At 41.8% G+C, this 17744-nt stretch overlaps 1 protein-coding gene across 1 annotated transcript in view; it reads right to left on the minus strand.

The window, feature by feature from the left end:
- Positions 1-748: 748 nt before the first annotated feature.
- kcnab1a (potassium voltage-gated channel subfamily A regulatory beta subunit 1a) overlaps positions 749-17744 on the minus strand; it is a 65747-nt gene continuing 48751 nt past the window's right edge. Inside the window, exons 4-14 of the mRNA XM_053422009.1 lie at positions 12373-12452; positions 11964-12008; positions 11162-11206; positions 9539-9582; positions 9299-9385; positions 3935-4020; positions 2148-2268; positions 1951-2045; positions 1476-1596; positions 1118-1206; positions 749-999 (exon numbers count right to left, since the gene is read on the minus strand). Of these exons, the coding sequence (XP_053277984.1) occupies positions 910-999; positions 1118-1206; positions 1476-1596; positions 1951-2045; positions 2148-2268; positions 3935-4020; positions 9299-9385; positions 9539-9582; positions 11162-11206; positions 11964-12008; positions 12373-12452 (903 nt within the window). The 3' untranslated portion in view covers positions 749-909. The remainder of the gene's footprint in view (positions 1000-1117; positions 1207-1475; positions 1597-1950; positions 2046-2147; positions 2269-3934; positions 4021-9298; positions 9386-9538; positions 9583-11161; positions 11207-11963; positions 12009-12372; positions 12453-17744) is intronic.

Genomic DNA, 17744 nt, shown 5'->3' on the forward strand with positions numbered 1-17744 from the left:
TTCATCGTCGCCAAACTTCACATTTCATAGGAAATCATCCCAAAACATTTTATCCCACGGTGGTAATTTTATGTGCTGCATAGCAATTTAATAAAAGCACTGGCACGACTGAAGCCTCTTCTTTCCTGAGGTTCCTCTAATTTATACATCTAAGGCGCTTGCATTAATGTTAGCTATGTTACAGTAATATACTCAGAAGTAGATGATGTGCTCAGTATGAATTTTGTGCTCAAATGAAATTGACTTGTGGGTGGAAGCCTGGACGTAAGAGAGACTCTGAGGCTGGAGACCTGATGGTCCTCGGCCGAGCAGGGAGACTGTGAGTGAGAGGAAGCCACAGAGCCGACCCACTCACCGACTACAATCGAGATGTCCTTGACACAAGGCACTTGAATCTGAAATACACCTGCAGTTCTTCTCTGTGGAGATGGGTTTGTCTAATACAACAAGGAGCTGGAGCTGCCTTGCCATCAGATTTCAGTTGAAATATCACCTCAGTTAATTCAATTCAATTTAAAAAGGAGCCCTCTGGATGGAGTGGCTGTAAATGGGATCGGAACTTGAGTTGTGCATAGTAATATATCTGAACAGGCCTGTGCAGAACAGGGCAGCATGTTGGTTTAAATTTACACAAATGGATGAAGCTGTGTTTGAGGCTGCAGAAAGCTGAGTTTGTTGAGCGAGTCTCGGCCGGGGGAGCTGGGCTGGACCTGAGATGAACCTGGTGGAGTGGATCTGACGAATCTGACGAATCTCAAACAGAGATGCAACGCTGGGCTGAGCAAAGCTGTCTGTTCCTGGAGCTGAGAGGGGCCCAGGGAGAGGGCCATGGACTTTTTGAACATTAAAGAGTGGGTCCATGGTCCTGGTGTGTTGGAGTAGGCCGGTTCAGCTGACCTCTTGCCTGGTCTAAGAGCGGTAGTCCTTCTTGCTGTATGGCCGGTTGCCCAGGATGTGGTCAATGTCAGACACCACCTGAGAGGTCATCTTAGGAAGGACCTGGGTGGAAAAAAACAGAGCAGAGGTGAGTATGACTGGAAGGACTGGGGGATAGTGGAGGACGCAGTGAGGGAACTAAAAACATCAGCGTGTGATACGTGTCTCTGCGTGTGCCCACCTGTATGGCCCCGAGGTTCTCTGTGAGCTGTTCAGGGTTGGATGTTCCCAGTAGGACTGAGCTCACACCTTCATTTCTGAGACACCACGCTGGAAGAGACACAGAGGTTGATGTTCACACAGTGTCCACTTGATGGCGCACTGCTCTTTAATCTTGCCCTCTATTCTCTCTTTGTGACTGCACATCATTTATCAAACCCTTAAGAGGACAAACGCAAAAGCAAAATAATGATAAAAACATACAAATAATTCAATAAAAAATAGGTTATATATAAATATATATGTTGTAATATACTATATACCATGCTGGTCCACAGCATTAGTCAGAAGAAAATAGCAGACAGGCAGAGAAGACTTACCCACAGCCAGCTGAGGCAGCGTGCAGCCCAGCTTCTCTGCGATGTGGTTCAGCTCCTTCAGCTTGGCCTGCTGCTTCCTCCCATCCTCACTCACTATCTTCTCCTTTAGCCACTGATACGACTGGAGCCCGAGGCAATGAAAGAGAAAAATACGACAAAGTGCTGAGTGCTCCTTCTTCTATATCCATCAGGGGTACAGGTGTACTGGGTGGAAAGGATTCGTGATGGACAGTGTGACCTTGAAAATCTGTCTTTTGCGTCACATCTGCGATCACGGTGGTTGCCATAGGAATGAATACACTTCCGGCTGACTCCTAAAGCTCCAATTTCAGCACCAGATCTTCTATAGCTCATGATTTCTGAACTAACTAAAATGGATTTAACTCAGATTTAAGCCAAATCTGTGAATAATCTCCACCTTCATTCTGTGTCAGGCTTTATTTTGGCAGCAGTGCAGGTAAGGGAGTTTCTCTACCTTCATGGAGGCCCTGGAGGTCTCGGGAATGCCATTTTCATATTTTCCAGAGATGATGCCGCATGCCAGCGGTGACCACGTCATCGCCCCAACTCCTTTGAGCGGAAGACAGAGGTTATTATCGGTTTAATTCTCTGCTCATTCATAACATATTGTGAAAGTGAGAACATACAGAAAAGGGACATTTGATGACTTGCCTATCTTGTGGTAAAGCTCAGGCAGTTGCACTTCCACTTTCTCTCTCTGGAACAGATGATACTCTGCCTGCTCGCAGACCGGAGGGATCAGATTAAACTGTCTAGCTACTGAATACGCCTCCTACAGGGCAAAAGAGGGAGGAGAAGAGAAAGAGGTGGTGATGTTAAAGCTCATGCTGACATAAACTTTTAAAACTTCTTTGGAGGAAAAACACAAGAAAGAGGCGGGAAAGGCAGAAACGAGCACAACAAAGAAAGAATAAAAGATGGTGGTAAGATAAATGGTTAGGAGAGAAAGCTAGAGATAAAGTCAGGGAGGAGATGGGAGTAGACGGGTGTTTGTTGGAGCGTGACACAAATTCAAATACTCAGCTCATAGAAGATCATCAAATCAATATTCTCTGTCACAACGCTCCAGGCATCGCATTCAAATTTCCTCACACACAATCTTATCTGAATTTCCATGTGTCCTCGGAGACTGCACATCTGAATGTTCCCTGCTGTGGAACACATGTCAGGAGGAGGGGGGTCCATCTATACCAGTTGCCCTTCTGTACTGCGACTCGTGACTTTCCCCTCCAGCATGTGTGTTCATGTACAACGTGTGTGTGTGTGCGTGTGTGTGTGTGTGTGTGTATGTGTGTGTGTGTGCCAGTGTACGTGTGTGAGTTCTGCACTGCTGCCTCGTCACGTACGCTGAAAAGCTGTGTTTGCCCCCCTTCATTATTGATGCCATCCAAATTACACAGCTTTCATCTGTGCTTGTGTTCTACAACGAGATCTGCTGCCTATTTGCCTGTGATCACAGAGCGCGTGTATCATGACATCATGCTCTGAGCAAAGGCTGCAGAGATAAAGAGACAAGAGAGAGAGATAATGGCTGTTAAGACCTTGATTGTCACTTTAGGCCCACGTTCCTTTCATAACTCTCTGCTGTGGCTTCACACCCTGTATTTATATTCATTAATGTAGCAGGAGCTGGAACGTGAGGTAGATTGTTTCCGACAGGAAGAGGAAACCACTTTGCATCTTCCTCAAACTTTCAACTATGGCGTCAGTGGAGCGCATACCTCTGCCAAGGTCCAGCAGTCCCCTTAAATTCAATCATCCCACTCTAATAGAAATGTCTAACCCCTTTTCATCAAGACTCAGGAATTATTCCCCGGGTAATTAAATAAAATGTCAAACACGCTATCTCAATGTTGAGCTACTTTTACGATGGTCGAAAAACCCACTGATATCTGGCTTTTGTCTGTAATGTGAATGGATTCAGTCGTCATTCGCTCTCTGGTCAAATGACTCTGCAGTAGACAAGTTTTTATCGATTTCATTGGCAGTGATGTAAACATGACACCTGGGTGAACAAGCAAAATTGCATAAGACAGCGAGGTGAGAGGGCGCCTAAGTCTCAGACGTGCTCCTGACCTCGAACATGACGCACCGGGGGGAAAAGACCAGTTCCTCCACTGGAAATGAGAAAGTAGTCAATAACCTGTTTGGGGGATTTATCCGTGTTTAAATAACCTGAGTATACCTGCTTATGTTTGTTAAAGAGAGGTATCGTGGACAGTTTTGTGGAACTCTAAGTCGATTTGTTGGTAAACTAACCAACAAACCAACCCATGAACAAAGGTGAAAGCATAATTTCATTCTTCTAAACTGTTCTACAGTCACCTGTTTTACTCGTAAGGAAAATGATGAATTATTAAGTCGTCTGAGGGACTTACTTGATCCACTTGAATATTTTCATTCGGTTCTTATACATGGAGATCTGATGTGCTGCTTACCATGATCTCCATGGCCGTCCAGCGAGACGTCCCCCAGTACATTGCCATGCCTTGGTTGATAACATACGTCATGGCCCGAACAATCTCTGAAGATACACAAACACACAGCCACGTCAAATTATTATTATTGAGATTAACGCTCAACAACTGAATGACAGATTGTTTATTACACTGGATACTGTGCTAGAACCTGTATCAACATAATGTAAATGCACCTCTCACCAGTTCTATATTCAGCTCTGCTCTCAAAACAAAACAGAACACATTCGTCTCTGCTGGATCAATTTTACACTCACTCAAAATTCATTGAACTGATCAGCTTGAATCAGAGTCTGCTGCTGAGACTCCAGAGAGGCCGAGCTACAAAGCTGTTGTATGTGAACCCTGAAGAGGAGTTACCCAAACTGAGGAGGCTCGAGGTCTCCGAGATATTCAGCAAAGCCTTCGAGGCCCACACCCAGGTTGGTACATTAGCAGAAATATAGCACCACCATAAAGTGTATTGCTTCATTTAAATGTTACAGTAAGAACATCAGGCACAAGCTTGACATAATATGTCCAGACACAGGCAACACATTCTGAATCCACAGTGGCCGAGTCACATAAAATGACAACAGCAAAAAGAGAGAGAGACAAAGAGATCAAACCCAGAAACCAAACGGTCGGACAAACAATTAAATAGACAGAAAAGGGGACAGCAGTTGTTTATGAAAAGGATTGTTGAGCTAAAAAGAGTCAATAAATAATAAGTTACCAGTAGAACACTGAGTTCACATGATTACCCCCTTTGAGAGAACAACTCCAGTCTCATGAGGAAATGAAAACAACAACTTCTCAGCAGAGGCCACACGCCTCCTGGAGTCTTATCCACCTGCTGACGGCTCATCACCCGTCCCAAAACGACTGTGGAGACGATTTAACAAGCTCACACCCTGAAGCCCCCCGATCACATTCAAGCTGCTGCATTTTTAATGATGCAATTAGCAAAGAGTGTGTGTGCCATCGGCAGCCAGGGCCAACACAAGCTCAGATTAGGGCTGTCGCTAAGGTTATTCATCATCGGCCCACGCTCGCTCAAATGATACTGCAATCTACTGTGTTGGGAAACTTGTATTTCACAAAAGAATATGTGGGATAAGAGGGTCTAAGAAAACAGGCGAAGAAGAAATAGTTCTGAAAATGACAAAGGAGTAGATAAGCACAAGAGATATAATTAAGAAGACCAGAAACAAGTGAACAACAGAGGTTTGAATTAATACCATCCTGCCATGAGGACAACAAAGAATAAAGACAAGTGAGCCTCCCATCTCTTCTTATTCTGTTCTCCATCTCCCATCCTGCCACCCAGCCCCCTGCGTCTTTAGCTAATTGAAATGCTACTTGTCTGGATTTGTGTCCAATAAAACAAAAGAGAGAGAAAGGAGAAGAAGAAGGAGAGCAGATCAAGTCTTAGGAAGGACGGAGCAATAGATCTGACAGAGGAAGGAAATGAAGAGTCAGGAAAACATAAACTGAGATTGCAGGGTGGCAGAAATCTACAAAGCTGTGAGGGAGAGGAAAAATATAAAATCTTTGAGAGTGTGTTTTTGATTTCCTGCGAGGGCTGCCACTTTTTTATTGGAAAGTCAAACACTCCTGGGGGAACGTGTTTGTATTGACCTGCCTCATTATCCAGCAGAGGGCGCTTTACTGTTGATCCATTGTATGTCCTCAAGACAAATCAGTAAAGTGATTCGTCTTGAGAAGCCGGTGGAGGACGCTTGCCAGCAAAGTGGTCGTGATCGGACAAAGACGTGTGGAAGTGTTTCCACACGCGTTTCGTGTTCTACTGTGGACAACAAAGTAACAAACAGTTGTTTGTTGTTTTTAGATTTTGTGTATTATCATTTGTTTATTTGTATTTTAAATGAAATGGTATTAATTTGCTAGTTGTGTTTTGTTACACTGTTTTTATAATGTATTTTTAATGGGAACGCTATTCAGAGTCAGCGTTTTATCGTTGCAGAACCAGGATCGGGGTCACATCCTGTTCGTGATCATGAAGGTGGATCTGACTGTGGATCAGTATTTACAAACAGATTGCTTAGATAAACACTAAGCCTACTGAAATATACAACTGTTATTGGCAATATCGATATCACTTCAAATCTCAATCTTTTCCTTTGTATAAATACTTTTAACATTGGTACAACCGCTTTACTTATGTTAAACACCGTCTTTTGTCATGAATGCTGTAAATATAGTTTTTTTGTTGATGTGCTCTGATACACACATTATCTATTACACTTCTCACATGGCACTCTCTCTGAGGTCTCCATGATATCTTCCCCTGTGAAAGGGTTAAATTGGTAAATTTCCTCACTCATGTCCAGGGTTAAGCACAGAGTCTGTTACACCTTTTAAACCCTCAGAGACAAATTGTGATTTTTGAAAATGTGCTTTAGATATAAAATTAAATTCTACAACGGCTACAAATCTGTGGACTCTGTGCCTGCGCACGTGGGGAATATTTGAATAAATTTGTATGGCTTGTCATGACAAATTTGTTTAAATTTGATTTTATGGAAATGACAGCCCTATTTCCCATACAACTACACAGTAATTAAAGCAGAACTCCTTCTTACACTATGTTGGATCTGCATATTACCCAAAATATAAATTAAGTTAAATAAACTCAGCACCAAACTGTCACAGCATCTTAATCTCATCTTCATGACTTTAAATATACTGGACAATAATAAAGCCAAATTAAAAGGAAACTCACAACACAGAGTAAAGCAATAAAAAAAAGCCAGCATCTAATTCACATATTGATTAGTTATAAACACAAAGTAATTATGTACTGAGAGTAAGCACAGGTAACAACCTTGAAAATGCACTGGAACTCAATTAATCTATAATGACTAATGAGGACTCAGTCTACTTATAATATGTACATTAATAAGAAACTTTTGATCATGAATTATATGAATGCCTGGTTCCCTTTAACTGTTCCGAGGAGTTTGCAGCGGTAACACTGGGCTCTAAGGGGATTTAATAAACAGCTCTAACATCATCAGCTGTAGTTCGGGAATATCCTCTGCTTAAAAGACACATTGCACTGACTAAACTCACACATTGTGTTTCAGGCCAAAACATCCAGTGGATTTATTGTTTTGTTCTTTACTGTGTCTCATTTATGTTGCGAGTACACAGTTGCCTCTGGGCAGTGGCTTTGTTTATCAACAACCCTTCTCTCATTCCGCCAACAGAAAACAAATCAATCCCAAAAGGCTTTGAAAATTCTGTTTCATGCCAGTGGGCCCTGTGATGGAATGGGGACTCGTCCAGGTCGTACTCCGTCTTTAGCCCAGTGTCAGCTGGGATTGGCTCAGGATAAGCAGAGGGGTTAATGGATGGATGTTCAATACATGTTCTTGTTGTATATTATTGGCGGTAACGGCAACACGTGCACCATTTGGATGTTAGTAACCAAAGCAAGCGAGTCCAAAGGCCTTTTCAAATTAGATGCGTTTTCTTGTGGGATTAATCTATGGTATAAATATTTTTCAAACCAGTATTCAGTCAAAGCATGCTTTCATGTCAGCGTCAGAATTTCTCTGAGCGAATTTGGGCTTTTTATTTTGTCTGACCAAGGCAGATTCTTCCAAGATTTTGCTCCAGACACGTACACATCTAACCAATCAGAGAACGGGTTGTTGACGTCATCTTTTGAAGCATTAGTAGTAGATGAGGAGCAACGTCCTCTTCTATGTGTTGCTTTATGTACCATACTTGTCTTTATACATACTCAGTTATGTTTGTGTCTAAAACAATATGATGAAGCCAACTTGAATAGGATCAAGCAACAGGAGACTCAACTCCTGTTGAAGACAATGAATAAATCAGATGTGCTCATCTGGGACTGTTTATAACCAATAGGGACCTTTGTTAAATTACATACTGAAGGAGAAACTATGATCTTGGTGCCAGCTGTTGGAGCATTTCTTCTTCACAATAAATTTGCTCAATCGCATCACGCTTATTGTGAATAGTCGGGCACGTTTGAAATTCAAATGATTCACTATTTCGTGCTGTTTATTCACCTTTTATATGCAACTAAAGTGTAGAAAATGTCTTCGAATTATCATCTCAACTGAAGTCAAAGTTCACTCAACAACTGAATGAAAATGTAAACTTTTACAAACAAGTTTTCCTGGAGTAAACACTGAGCACCTGAAAGCCAGATATTGTGCCTAAGGATGAAAAATAAAGTAGCACAAAGAAACATCACTGCCCTTTTCTTGACACTAACGACAACTGATTTGATTGGGCTCCAGTGTTAATTTCGTTGACGAAAACTATGACGAAAAATATTCGTTAACGATCTTTTTCCCATGACGAAGACGAGACGAAGACGTAACGAAAACGGATCTTTGAAAATAAAAACTATGACTAAATCTATTTTAACTTTCGTTGACAAGACGAGACGAGACGAAAATTTTGGTGGTTGACTAAGTCACATCATTTTTTTAAACATAGTGTCAGGCCGTCATGAAGTATCAGGAGCGGGCGAGTGAGTGTGTGCCTATGTGTGTGTGTATGTGTGTGTGCGCGCCCCAGATAGCGAACCGGTCCCGAGGCTCCGCCCCCGCCCCGCTCACTCGCTCAGACACAATATCTGAGCTCGTCCATGTGAAGCTGCTTCTTAACAGTTGAAACAGTGAAAACACAGAGTTTCTCTGGTCTCAGCTGCTCAGAGATCAGCGCAGCAGCTTCTTGATCAGAGCAGAAGCTGCAGTTGGTTTGTACAGAGCTTAAGTTTCTGTGTCCGCCTCCAGACTGACCTGCTCTCACTTTTAGTTTTCACATTTAAAACTAAATATATATTTTAAGCTATTAGGCTGCAGCTATATGTTTTTAGTTATTTCAAAATAGGGTACGTCTTATTTCATACATTTTCCACAAATATGGGGAGGACTCAAATAGCCCTACAAAGTTCTGTGTTTAATTTGATTTAATTTACTCTTTTGAAAGTAATGGTTGCCGACCCCTGCTATAGACTTATGCTGGTAGGGATATCTAATGGACAACCTAAGTACTGCAAGCTAGACTATTATGCAGTTTTAGACACAACACAGGTTCCCTGGGCCTGAGAAGGGAAGAAAAGGATTTAATGTGGCTACTAAATGTGACTAAAACTAGACTAAAATTTAATTTGTTTTTGTCGACTAAAACTAAGAAGGATAAAAATGACTAAATGTGACTAAAACTAACATGCATTTTCGTCAAAAGACTAAGACTAAGACTAAATCAAAAATAGCTGCCAAAATTAACACTGTTGGGCTCCTGGGAATAAAGATACATGTTGATTGGCTGACTCACCCTCCATGGGAGTGTTGCTGTCTGGGCGGTTGGCAAAAACTACGTCCACATACTCCAACTGCATCCTCTGTAGGGACCCTTTCAGCCCTGAGACACAGAGACACGCACAGGTTGACATAGTAGAGAGGAATTGAATTGACACAATGAACAACTGTGGGAGTGAAAAACTAAATGTCTACAGTTGCCTTTTCTTCATTTTGTGTGTGCATGTGTGTGTGTGTGTCCATGTGTGTGTGTCACCTTCAATAATGTGTTTCCTTGACAATCCTCTTTCCGTTTCTGCTCTGATGGGACAAAGAACACACAACACAGTGATAAGTCAGACTGGGAATCAGTGTTTGTTTTCACAACTTCACTTTTTCACTCTTTCTTTGGAGTCTTTTCATTCTCATTTACATGACTCACTCATTTAATTTGAACTTCTCTACAATCAATTCAATTGGTGGAACAAAAAAGTAATTTTCAATCACTTTCAGCTCCCTGATGTGTGTCAGAATAGACATGCATATCAGGCTGTTTCTTGCAAATGGGTCAGTGCAGTTTCAACTGTTCAGCCGCATTTTGTATTCAAACTCCAGAGGAGAGACATGAAGAAGTGACTCTCCCTCACAAGAATGAATGAATGCTCAGAAAATGAGAAAGAGAATTACTTCGCCCTTATCACCAGACCCAGTTGGATGGTCTTGGCTGAGGAGCGTGACAGCCTCAGCTTCATTTTGAGGGTGTATGTGTGTGAATATGTGCATGTGTGTGTGTGGGTGAGCATGTATGTGTGTGTATGCTTTAAAGCAAATTTCTTTACCACCCCTCTCTCTAAACTAGGCAAGGGAATTGGTTGCTGGTTGATACTTTATGTGACACAATGGTCCTCAGGATGTTAACAGAGAAAATGGACATAAAAAACGTAAGTGTTTAAAAGCTAAACTTATATTATGCTAGACTTATATTGTAAATATGCCTGGATGACACAAGTAGTAGACGAAGACGTTTGCTTTAACCCCATTATAAAACAAATAGTGATTGCTCAATGTGATGGACAAAGAATAACGACACCATTTGCATTCAGACTGGGTCTTTATTAGCCTCATTTCCACTGTGCAATTCTGTTTCCTAGAAGAAGCGAAATATACCGGGGAAATGAAAGCTCCAGTTTCAGTGTGTCTGCTATTGCACAAAACGGAAAAAGGATAGGGCTTTAGTTTTTCCCTTTTCAACAGCTTTTAATGGCGGTCATTGAACTAGAGTTACTATGGAAGGGTGTTCAAACAACTGAGAAATCTTTGGAAGTTGAAAGGGGCTTAAGATCATTTTGTCATTTCAACTCAGACAAGAGAAAATCCTTTATTCTGCCGTGATCAGAAAATTGAGCACAGAGAGCAATCTGGTATTCGCAACAGTGTCTGTATAAAAAAGTGGACGACACCATTGGTCCCAAAAGAAAAGCCAAAAGCATCTTGATCATCACCTGGTGACTGGCTGCAGCAAAGGACAAAACTTTAGGTAGTTCTTATTACACTGACCGTTGTGGGTTAGAGGGAAAGAAATGGGGTAAAACATTGTGATTGACAGCTGAGACTGACTCGTGATTGTTCAAGCATGGGTGTACAGTGGGAGGAAGTGGAGGCTCGTCTTCCAGCTGCATGTACAGTCTATGGTGGTAACATTAAAACCACTTGGAAATGCAAGGGTGGCTATGTTATGTGTTTGATTTCACTTAAAAGTAAGCAACACTCCTCTTAATGTGACGTTGTACATGTGTAATTTGATCTGAAAGTGCTCTGATAAAAGACGTCTTGATCTCAGTGAGAGTTCCTGAATAAATAAGACATCCGACAATCTGAGTTCAAAGCGCTTCTCACTTACTTTCCTCCCCAGTAGAGTTTGGTTGTAATGACCAAACTGGATCGTCTGTGAAGATGCAGAGAAAGACAGTGTCATTTAACATCTGGTGCTCTGCTCATCCATCTCAATCTCTCCAAACATTCTTCAGCATCACCAAAGTTAAGTCAAGCAAACATGTTCTGCTGTCATCACATTAACGCATACACTTATTTCCATCAAGTGTCGGTTACAGATGTGCTAATTATTTATAGACAATGTGTCCGACAGTGACGAATGTGTGAGAACGTGTGATATTCAATACTTCCCTTCCTGTATTTTATTCCAAGGTGAGAGTTGTATGTTTTGTCTCTCATGTACATTTTTTCTATAAGAATCTGAACCATTATTAAAAAAGGACCCTCAGCCCTCATCACTGTCTGTTCCTTTCTCCTCCTCTAATAAATCCACTCTGTGTAAAGTCAGATGTCAGGTTCACTGTGTCTTTACCCCCCCAGCATCAAACCGCCTACTGGTGGACTCTAGTCAGCTCAGTACATGACACTTAGCTGCATAATGATGGAACAAGTAGAGAGCGGCATCTGACTGTCCCCAAATTAATTCATACAGCTTCATACTGACAGATGGGTAGTGATGATACACCAATATATAGGAGACAGGCATAATATTACAACAGTTCATTTGAGATGACATTAAAGGACTCTCTCTCTCTCTCTCTCTCTCTCTCTCTCTCTCTCTCTCTCTCTCTCTCTCTCTCTCTCTCACTCTCACTCTCACACTCACACACACACACAGTGATGAAGCAACACATTAATGTCACCATTACCTCCAGCACTTCTTCTTGATAATGTTTCCTAGAATGACTTCAGCCCTGAAAGGCAACATAAATTATGTAACGTTATTAAACTGCAGTTTGAATTCATACAATTTCTCAGCACAATATCAACCCTGCAATTGATTGTCATTAACCTTATTGGGCCCTGTATAAGTGCGATGGAAATTTGACATACCAGGTTGGTTATGAATAGACATCTGTATAGGGTATTTAAAGGGTCTATGAAAACTTTAGCCATTATAACTGCTGTGTTTTTGTGATTCTAGACATAAACAGACACTCCAGACCAGCTAGTTGTTAGTTACACTTTGTACGTGGAGTGGAGCTACATGTCTGCACCTGGTTGATATGAGATCAGCTGAAATGCACGCACACACTGAGCCGGTTGCATGACACCCACCTGCCGCCTGCGTAGACCTCAGCTGTGTCGAACAGGTTGACTCCGCTCTCATATGCAATGGTCATCAGCTGTTCTGCTACCTGGCAACAGGTCACAGAAATGTCAGTTTGCAGAGTCTGTATTAATAAAATGTTCAGGAATAAGCAGCAACAACATTGGTGAGTGAGGCACAGTCCCACATACAGTGCCGGTGAATATTGCAGGTCAAAGGAGACACATTACATTACATATCATTTAGCTGATGCTTTTATCCAAAGCGGTTTCCAAAGTGAATTCAACCATGAGGGTACAAACTCAGAAGTACAATGAGCTTCAAAAAAAGCCAAACTACAAAATGCTACATGTATGTGCAATATAGAAATGCGACTAAACCATAGTTGATGATAGTTTTAAGACATCATCTTCATAACCAAGGTGTAGAAGAAAGAGTTGGGACTTTCTGCTGTCCTGATGTCAATGGGGAGCTCTTTCCACCATTAATGAGCCAGGATAGCAAACAGTCGTGATTTTGTTGAGTGGTTGGCTCGCAGTGAGGGAGCAGCAAACCGATTGGCCGATGTAAGGTTGGACCATGTCCTGGATGTAGACTGGGCCCAATCCGTTTCGCAGTGCAGTATGCAAGTACTGTTTTGTAACGGATGCCGGCAGCCACTAATAACCAGCAAAGGGAGAGGAGGAGATGTGGAGTGTGACAGAACTGCTGCATTCTGGATGAGTTGTAGAGGTCGGATGGCACTAGCAGGCAAACCAGCCAGGAGGAAATTGCACTAGTCCAGGCGTGAGATGACCAGAGCCTGGACCAGAACCTGCGCTGCCTTCTGAGTGAGAAGGGTAAGTATTCTCGTAATGTTGTGCAGCATGTGTCTATGCAAGCGGGTTGTTGCAGTAATCTCGGCAGTGTCACACCCAGGTTCTTGGGGTCTGGGAGAGGGCTACCACAGAGTTCTAGATGGCGATAGTAAGGTCATGGTTGGAGAGCCCTTCCCTGGAAGGAAAAGTAGCGGGGTCTACAGTTCATCACTTCATTTGGACAAGGCTTTTTTTTCTTCTTCTTCTTCCTTTTCCAGATCTCTGACTAAATGTTAATGGCTGTTGGGACATGAAGATGATTTGAACAATTAAATGAAAGGTGTTTAAGGAACAAATGACCAATCCTACCTTTAGAAAACTGATAACATAGTATTATCAATATAAAAGGGTTTCAACAGGATGTATTAGATACTGTTAACACAGTATGTCCTGTTTGAATATGAGGCAGCAGCAGAGCACTCAAGATGTCGTATTGATATAAAATTTTCGAAAATAGCTGGTGCACTTTTATTGTAATTTCGTTGATGTATTAACTCACTGAGCAAGTGGGATCACTGTGTAATTATCTGTGAAAAAATAATTCCACTCCATTATGTACACTAGCATCAGCTCATTCCTCTTTGGTTAATAAGTGCTCGTGCTTTATAATGGCGTGTGTGTGCATTTGTGTATCTGTGTGTTTGTGAGGCATTTGTGCAATGTGCAGAGATTCTTCCATATTTCTGCAGACATGCAAACCATAAATCATCTGACTAAGATCCAATTCCCTCCAGCTTTAAGTGAATTTGCCATCATTTCCCTGCAGATTGTTATGGGTTTGTTCGCATGGTGCATGTGTGTTTGTATTTACATTTGTGCATTGTATCAGTGTGAATGATGCGTCGAATATGAATGTCAGGGCTTGTGGACACTTTGATGACACCACACAAGAATTTTTCGATGAATTATCCCCCTAAGGCAGACCTGGGCATTGTACGGCCCCCGGGCCGCATCCGGCCCTTTGGCTGTCTGTGTTCAACGGAATATTAGGAATCACACGTAAATAAGTGAACATCATGCAAAGAATACAATAACATGTCTTTTATTTTGGAGGTGCCTTTTTTTAACATTTACCTGACGTACATCCTGAATCAGCCGCGAGCGGATGATGTGTTGGCGAACGGAGTTAACAAGAGATGTGAGACAACAATAGTCCGCAAAAATGTCAGCCCGCTGTTTTTTAAGGATTAATATTTGAATCGCCATTACGAGACAAAGCACGGAGAGACTTTTACGGTCGAACCGTAACGAGAAGGATCGAGGACATCGTGGGAAATCTCGAGCTTCAGCTGCTAAAGAAAGTGGTCAATTTGGACTTTTTGTGCATGGCTCTGGATGAGAGCTGTGATGTCCGCGACACAGCCCAGTTCCTCATCTTTGAATGTTGGATAACGAAAGACTTTGACTTTACTGAGGAGATGGCAGCAATGCGGTCAATAAAAGGGACGACGACTGGGAGTGATTTGTTCACGGAGGTAACTGCATGCTGGGACAAGCTGGGACTCAGATGGGACAAACTGGCAGGTGTTACAACCGATTGTTGTCAAAATCTGATGGGGAAAAGTTTCGGACTTTTGAGGCGGATGCAAGATAACTGAGGGAAATTAACCCAGATATTAAATTGCTATTTTTGCATTGTATTCAGGGTTCCTAAGGTCATGAAAAACCTGTAAAAGTCATGGAATTGTTAAATGTTTATTTCCAGTCCTGGAAAAGTGCTTGGAAAAAAATAAAATCTCAAAAGTTTTGGAGAAGTCATGGAAATTTGTTATATTCATATTTTCATGTCGTTCATTTACGCTGAGTTTAATTAATTAAAATGCTTTTAAAAGAAATACGCTCAAAATATAAGCAGGCATACTATCTCATACTAATTGAAAAGTTTGGTGGGGAAACATCTTGCTGTTGCTGTTGATGTCACTGCATTAATGAATGAGCTAAATACCAAACTGCAAGGCAAGGGCCTATTTGCACATGAAATGTACAGCCTGGTGAGACTTTCATGAGAAAGTTGCAGTTTCTTTCAAGCCAGTTGGAGGGTAACATTCTCAACCACATGCCAACACTAAAAGAAGCCACACCATCAGTGAATCACCTCCGCAGGTACACTGCTGGCAGAGCACTTTAAGTCAGTATCACTGCTGGAGTTTTATTCTTCTCTCAAAGAGGAGAACTTTTCATACGTGAGGAGGCATGCTCAGAAGATGTTGGTTCTCTTTGGATCTTCTTACATATGTGAACAAACATTCTCTGTGATGAAGTTTAACAAATCCAGATACAGATCCTCTCTCACTCATGATCACCTGTCCTTCGCATATCCACCTCAGATATTCAACCTGACTTCAGTGCACTTGTTCAAGCCCAAAACAGACTAGATTTCTCTCACTTAACAAGAAAAAAAACAACAACCAACAAATGGGGTGATAAGACTATATGCAGTGGGTTATAATGTTGGCGTTATTACTTTGCCTGCCTCACTTTTTCATTGCCTAACCATAACATTTACTCTTACCTGTAGAAGCTTATCAAATTAATATGAGTAGAATTGAGTTCAGCTTATTGGTCCGGCCATCCACAACTGTCCATGTTTCTCATGTGGCCCCTCGGGAAAATTAATTGCCCACCCCTGCCCCAAGGTAACAAGTTCAGAAGGCAAAAACAGGGTTCCAGAAATTTTGCGTTCACATGACGAAAAGCTAGTTTTGTTAGGTCACTGTGACCTTTGCCCTGTCACCACTAAAATCAAATCATTAAATTTGTGTGTCCGAAGTCAATATTTGAACATAATTTCAAGAAATTGCCCCAATATGTTCTTCTGGTATCGTGCTCATGAAATTGGGATGGACGGAAAACCCTAAAACATAATGCCTTAGAGAAGTCCAATTAAAATTCTTAATATTTTGTAACGCAGTGACTAATGTTTTATTGCTCTGTGAGGAACATAGCTGCTGCATTCAGAACCAGCTGGAGGCCATGACAGCAACCGTTGGACTTAATAACAGCGAAGAAACAATCAAAGCTTGTTTTATTCACCGAAAGATAAACATGTTTTGGCAAAAGGTTGAAAGAAGTAGAATGCAGGACTGAAATCCACAGCTGAGGACAAGTGGGTCAGAAGTGATGTTTTGCAAAGTCAAGGACAGAGTGAGCAACTTTCTAAAAGGACTCATTCATTCTGAGAGCTGGGGCTACCATTAAGGCATACAGAACAGAATGAAATGGTGGAGCATGGATAATGGAGAGCTTACAAAAAGGATGGGTCAGTTGAGGAGAGAAGGATTTGGGAAAGAGTGATGACAGAGATTTTCTTGCTCTATCTAGTCTCTGTACGTGGGAAAGAATCTCTATCAAAACGGTTGGGGTAGCTGGAAGGGGGTTTAAAAAAAAAGAGGGAGCAAAGAGGTAGAGAACAGATGGAGGATATAGCTGTAGCATGTATGAGGTAAGTAAAATGTTATGAGTACTAAAAAAAAGGCCACGATGGGTAATACATCATCTTGTAGGGAGGCTGAGAAAGATGCAGGAGATGGTGTTGTGGCAACACAGATGAGATGAGAGTCACAGACAGGGAGCAGAGAGGGCAATAATGTCAGATTTTATAGGCTGACTGATTGGACTTTGGTGATTGCTCAGTCACGATGAGTCTCATGAGACACCAAAGGTCAGTAACTGTCCGAGGGAGCTCACCATGACATTCACAAGGTCAGGAAGCTTGTGTAGCTGATGAAGCATCGCTAGCTGACTCAGATTCCTGACCACCTCTGACCACCGGCCATTTTTGGACGAACTGAATTTGACCGATGGCCTTCGAATGAAAGGGGATAACTGCAGAGACAATCTGTCACTAAAACACATTTACTCACCTCTGCACCTATACTCTTTTACCGACTGAAAAACACTGAGCCACTGTAAAGTTGCAGAATTGCCTGGTTGGCCACGCTTCTTTCTTTACTACCTACACCATGGAGGTCATGTTCATTGCTGTTTGTCTGGTGTTAGCAGGATTATAAGGCACTTTACATAGAAGGTCAATCAAAAGATGGTTTCATGACTGAGCTGCCAGCTCCCCACCACACTCACTACTATCAAAGTTAAATATGAGCATAATATGTCTCCTTCAATAACAGCATTGTAAAATGTATGTTTGTTATTTATTATTGTTGTATATCATTTTGGCCATGTGTTGTCAGAAATAGTACAAAGTCCCTTACAGAACATTTTAGTGTATCACGTGTGTGTTATTTCAGCTGTAGCATGTGCAGCCCTCACACTGGTGTAATGTAGTGTCAGAGTTGTCGTGGATCTCTTAACGAGGACACTGAACTCTACTGAGGACTTGTAGTATATTTAGAGTTCATTTGAAAACAGTGACATTGAACCAGAGGCATTCAGGACAACAGAGGACTTTTTAACCCAACAGCGATGCCAGTACTGTTGCTGCTGTGTAGGAATTTTAGGCTGAGTTTAACAGATACAGATAAACAAACAAATTTTACTGATGATATCAAGCTAAACTTTATTTC

The sequence above is a fragment of the Pleuronectes platessa genome, chromosome 5, assembly GCF_947347685.1.
Source record: "Pleuronectes platessa chromosome 5, fPlePla1.1, whole genome shotgun sequence".
NCBI lineage: Eukaryota > Metazoa > Chordata > Actinopteri > Pleuronectiformes > Pleuronectidae > Pleuronectes > Pleuronectes platessa.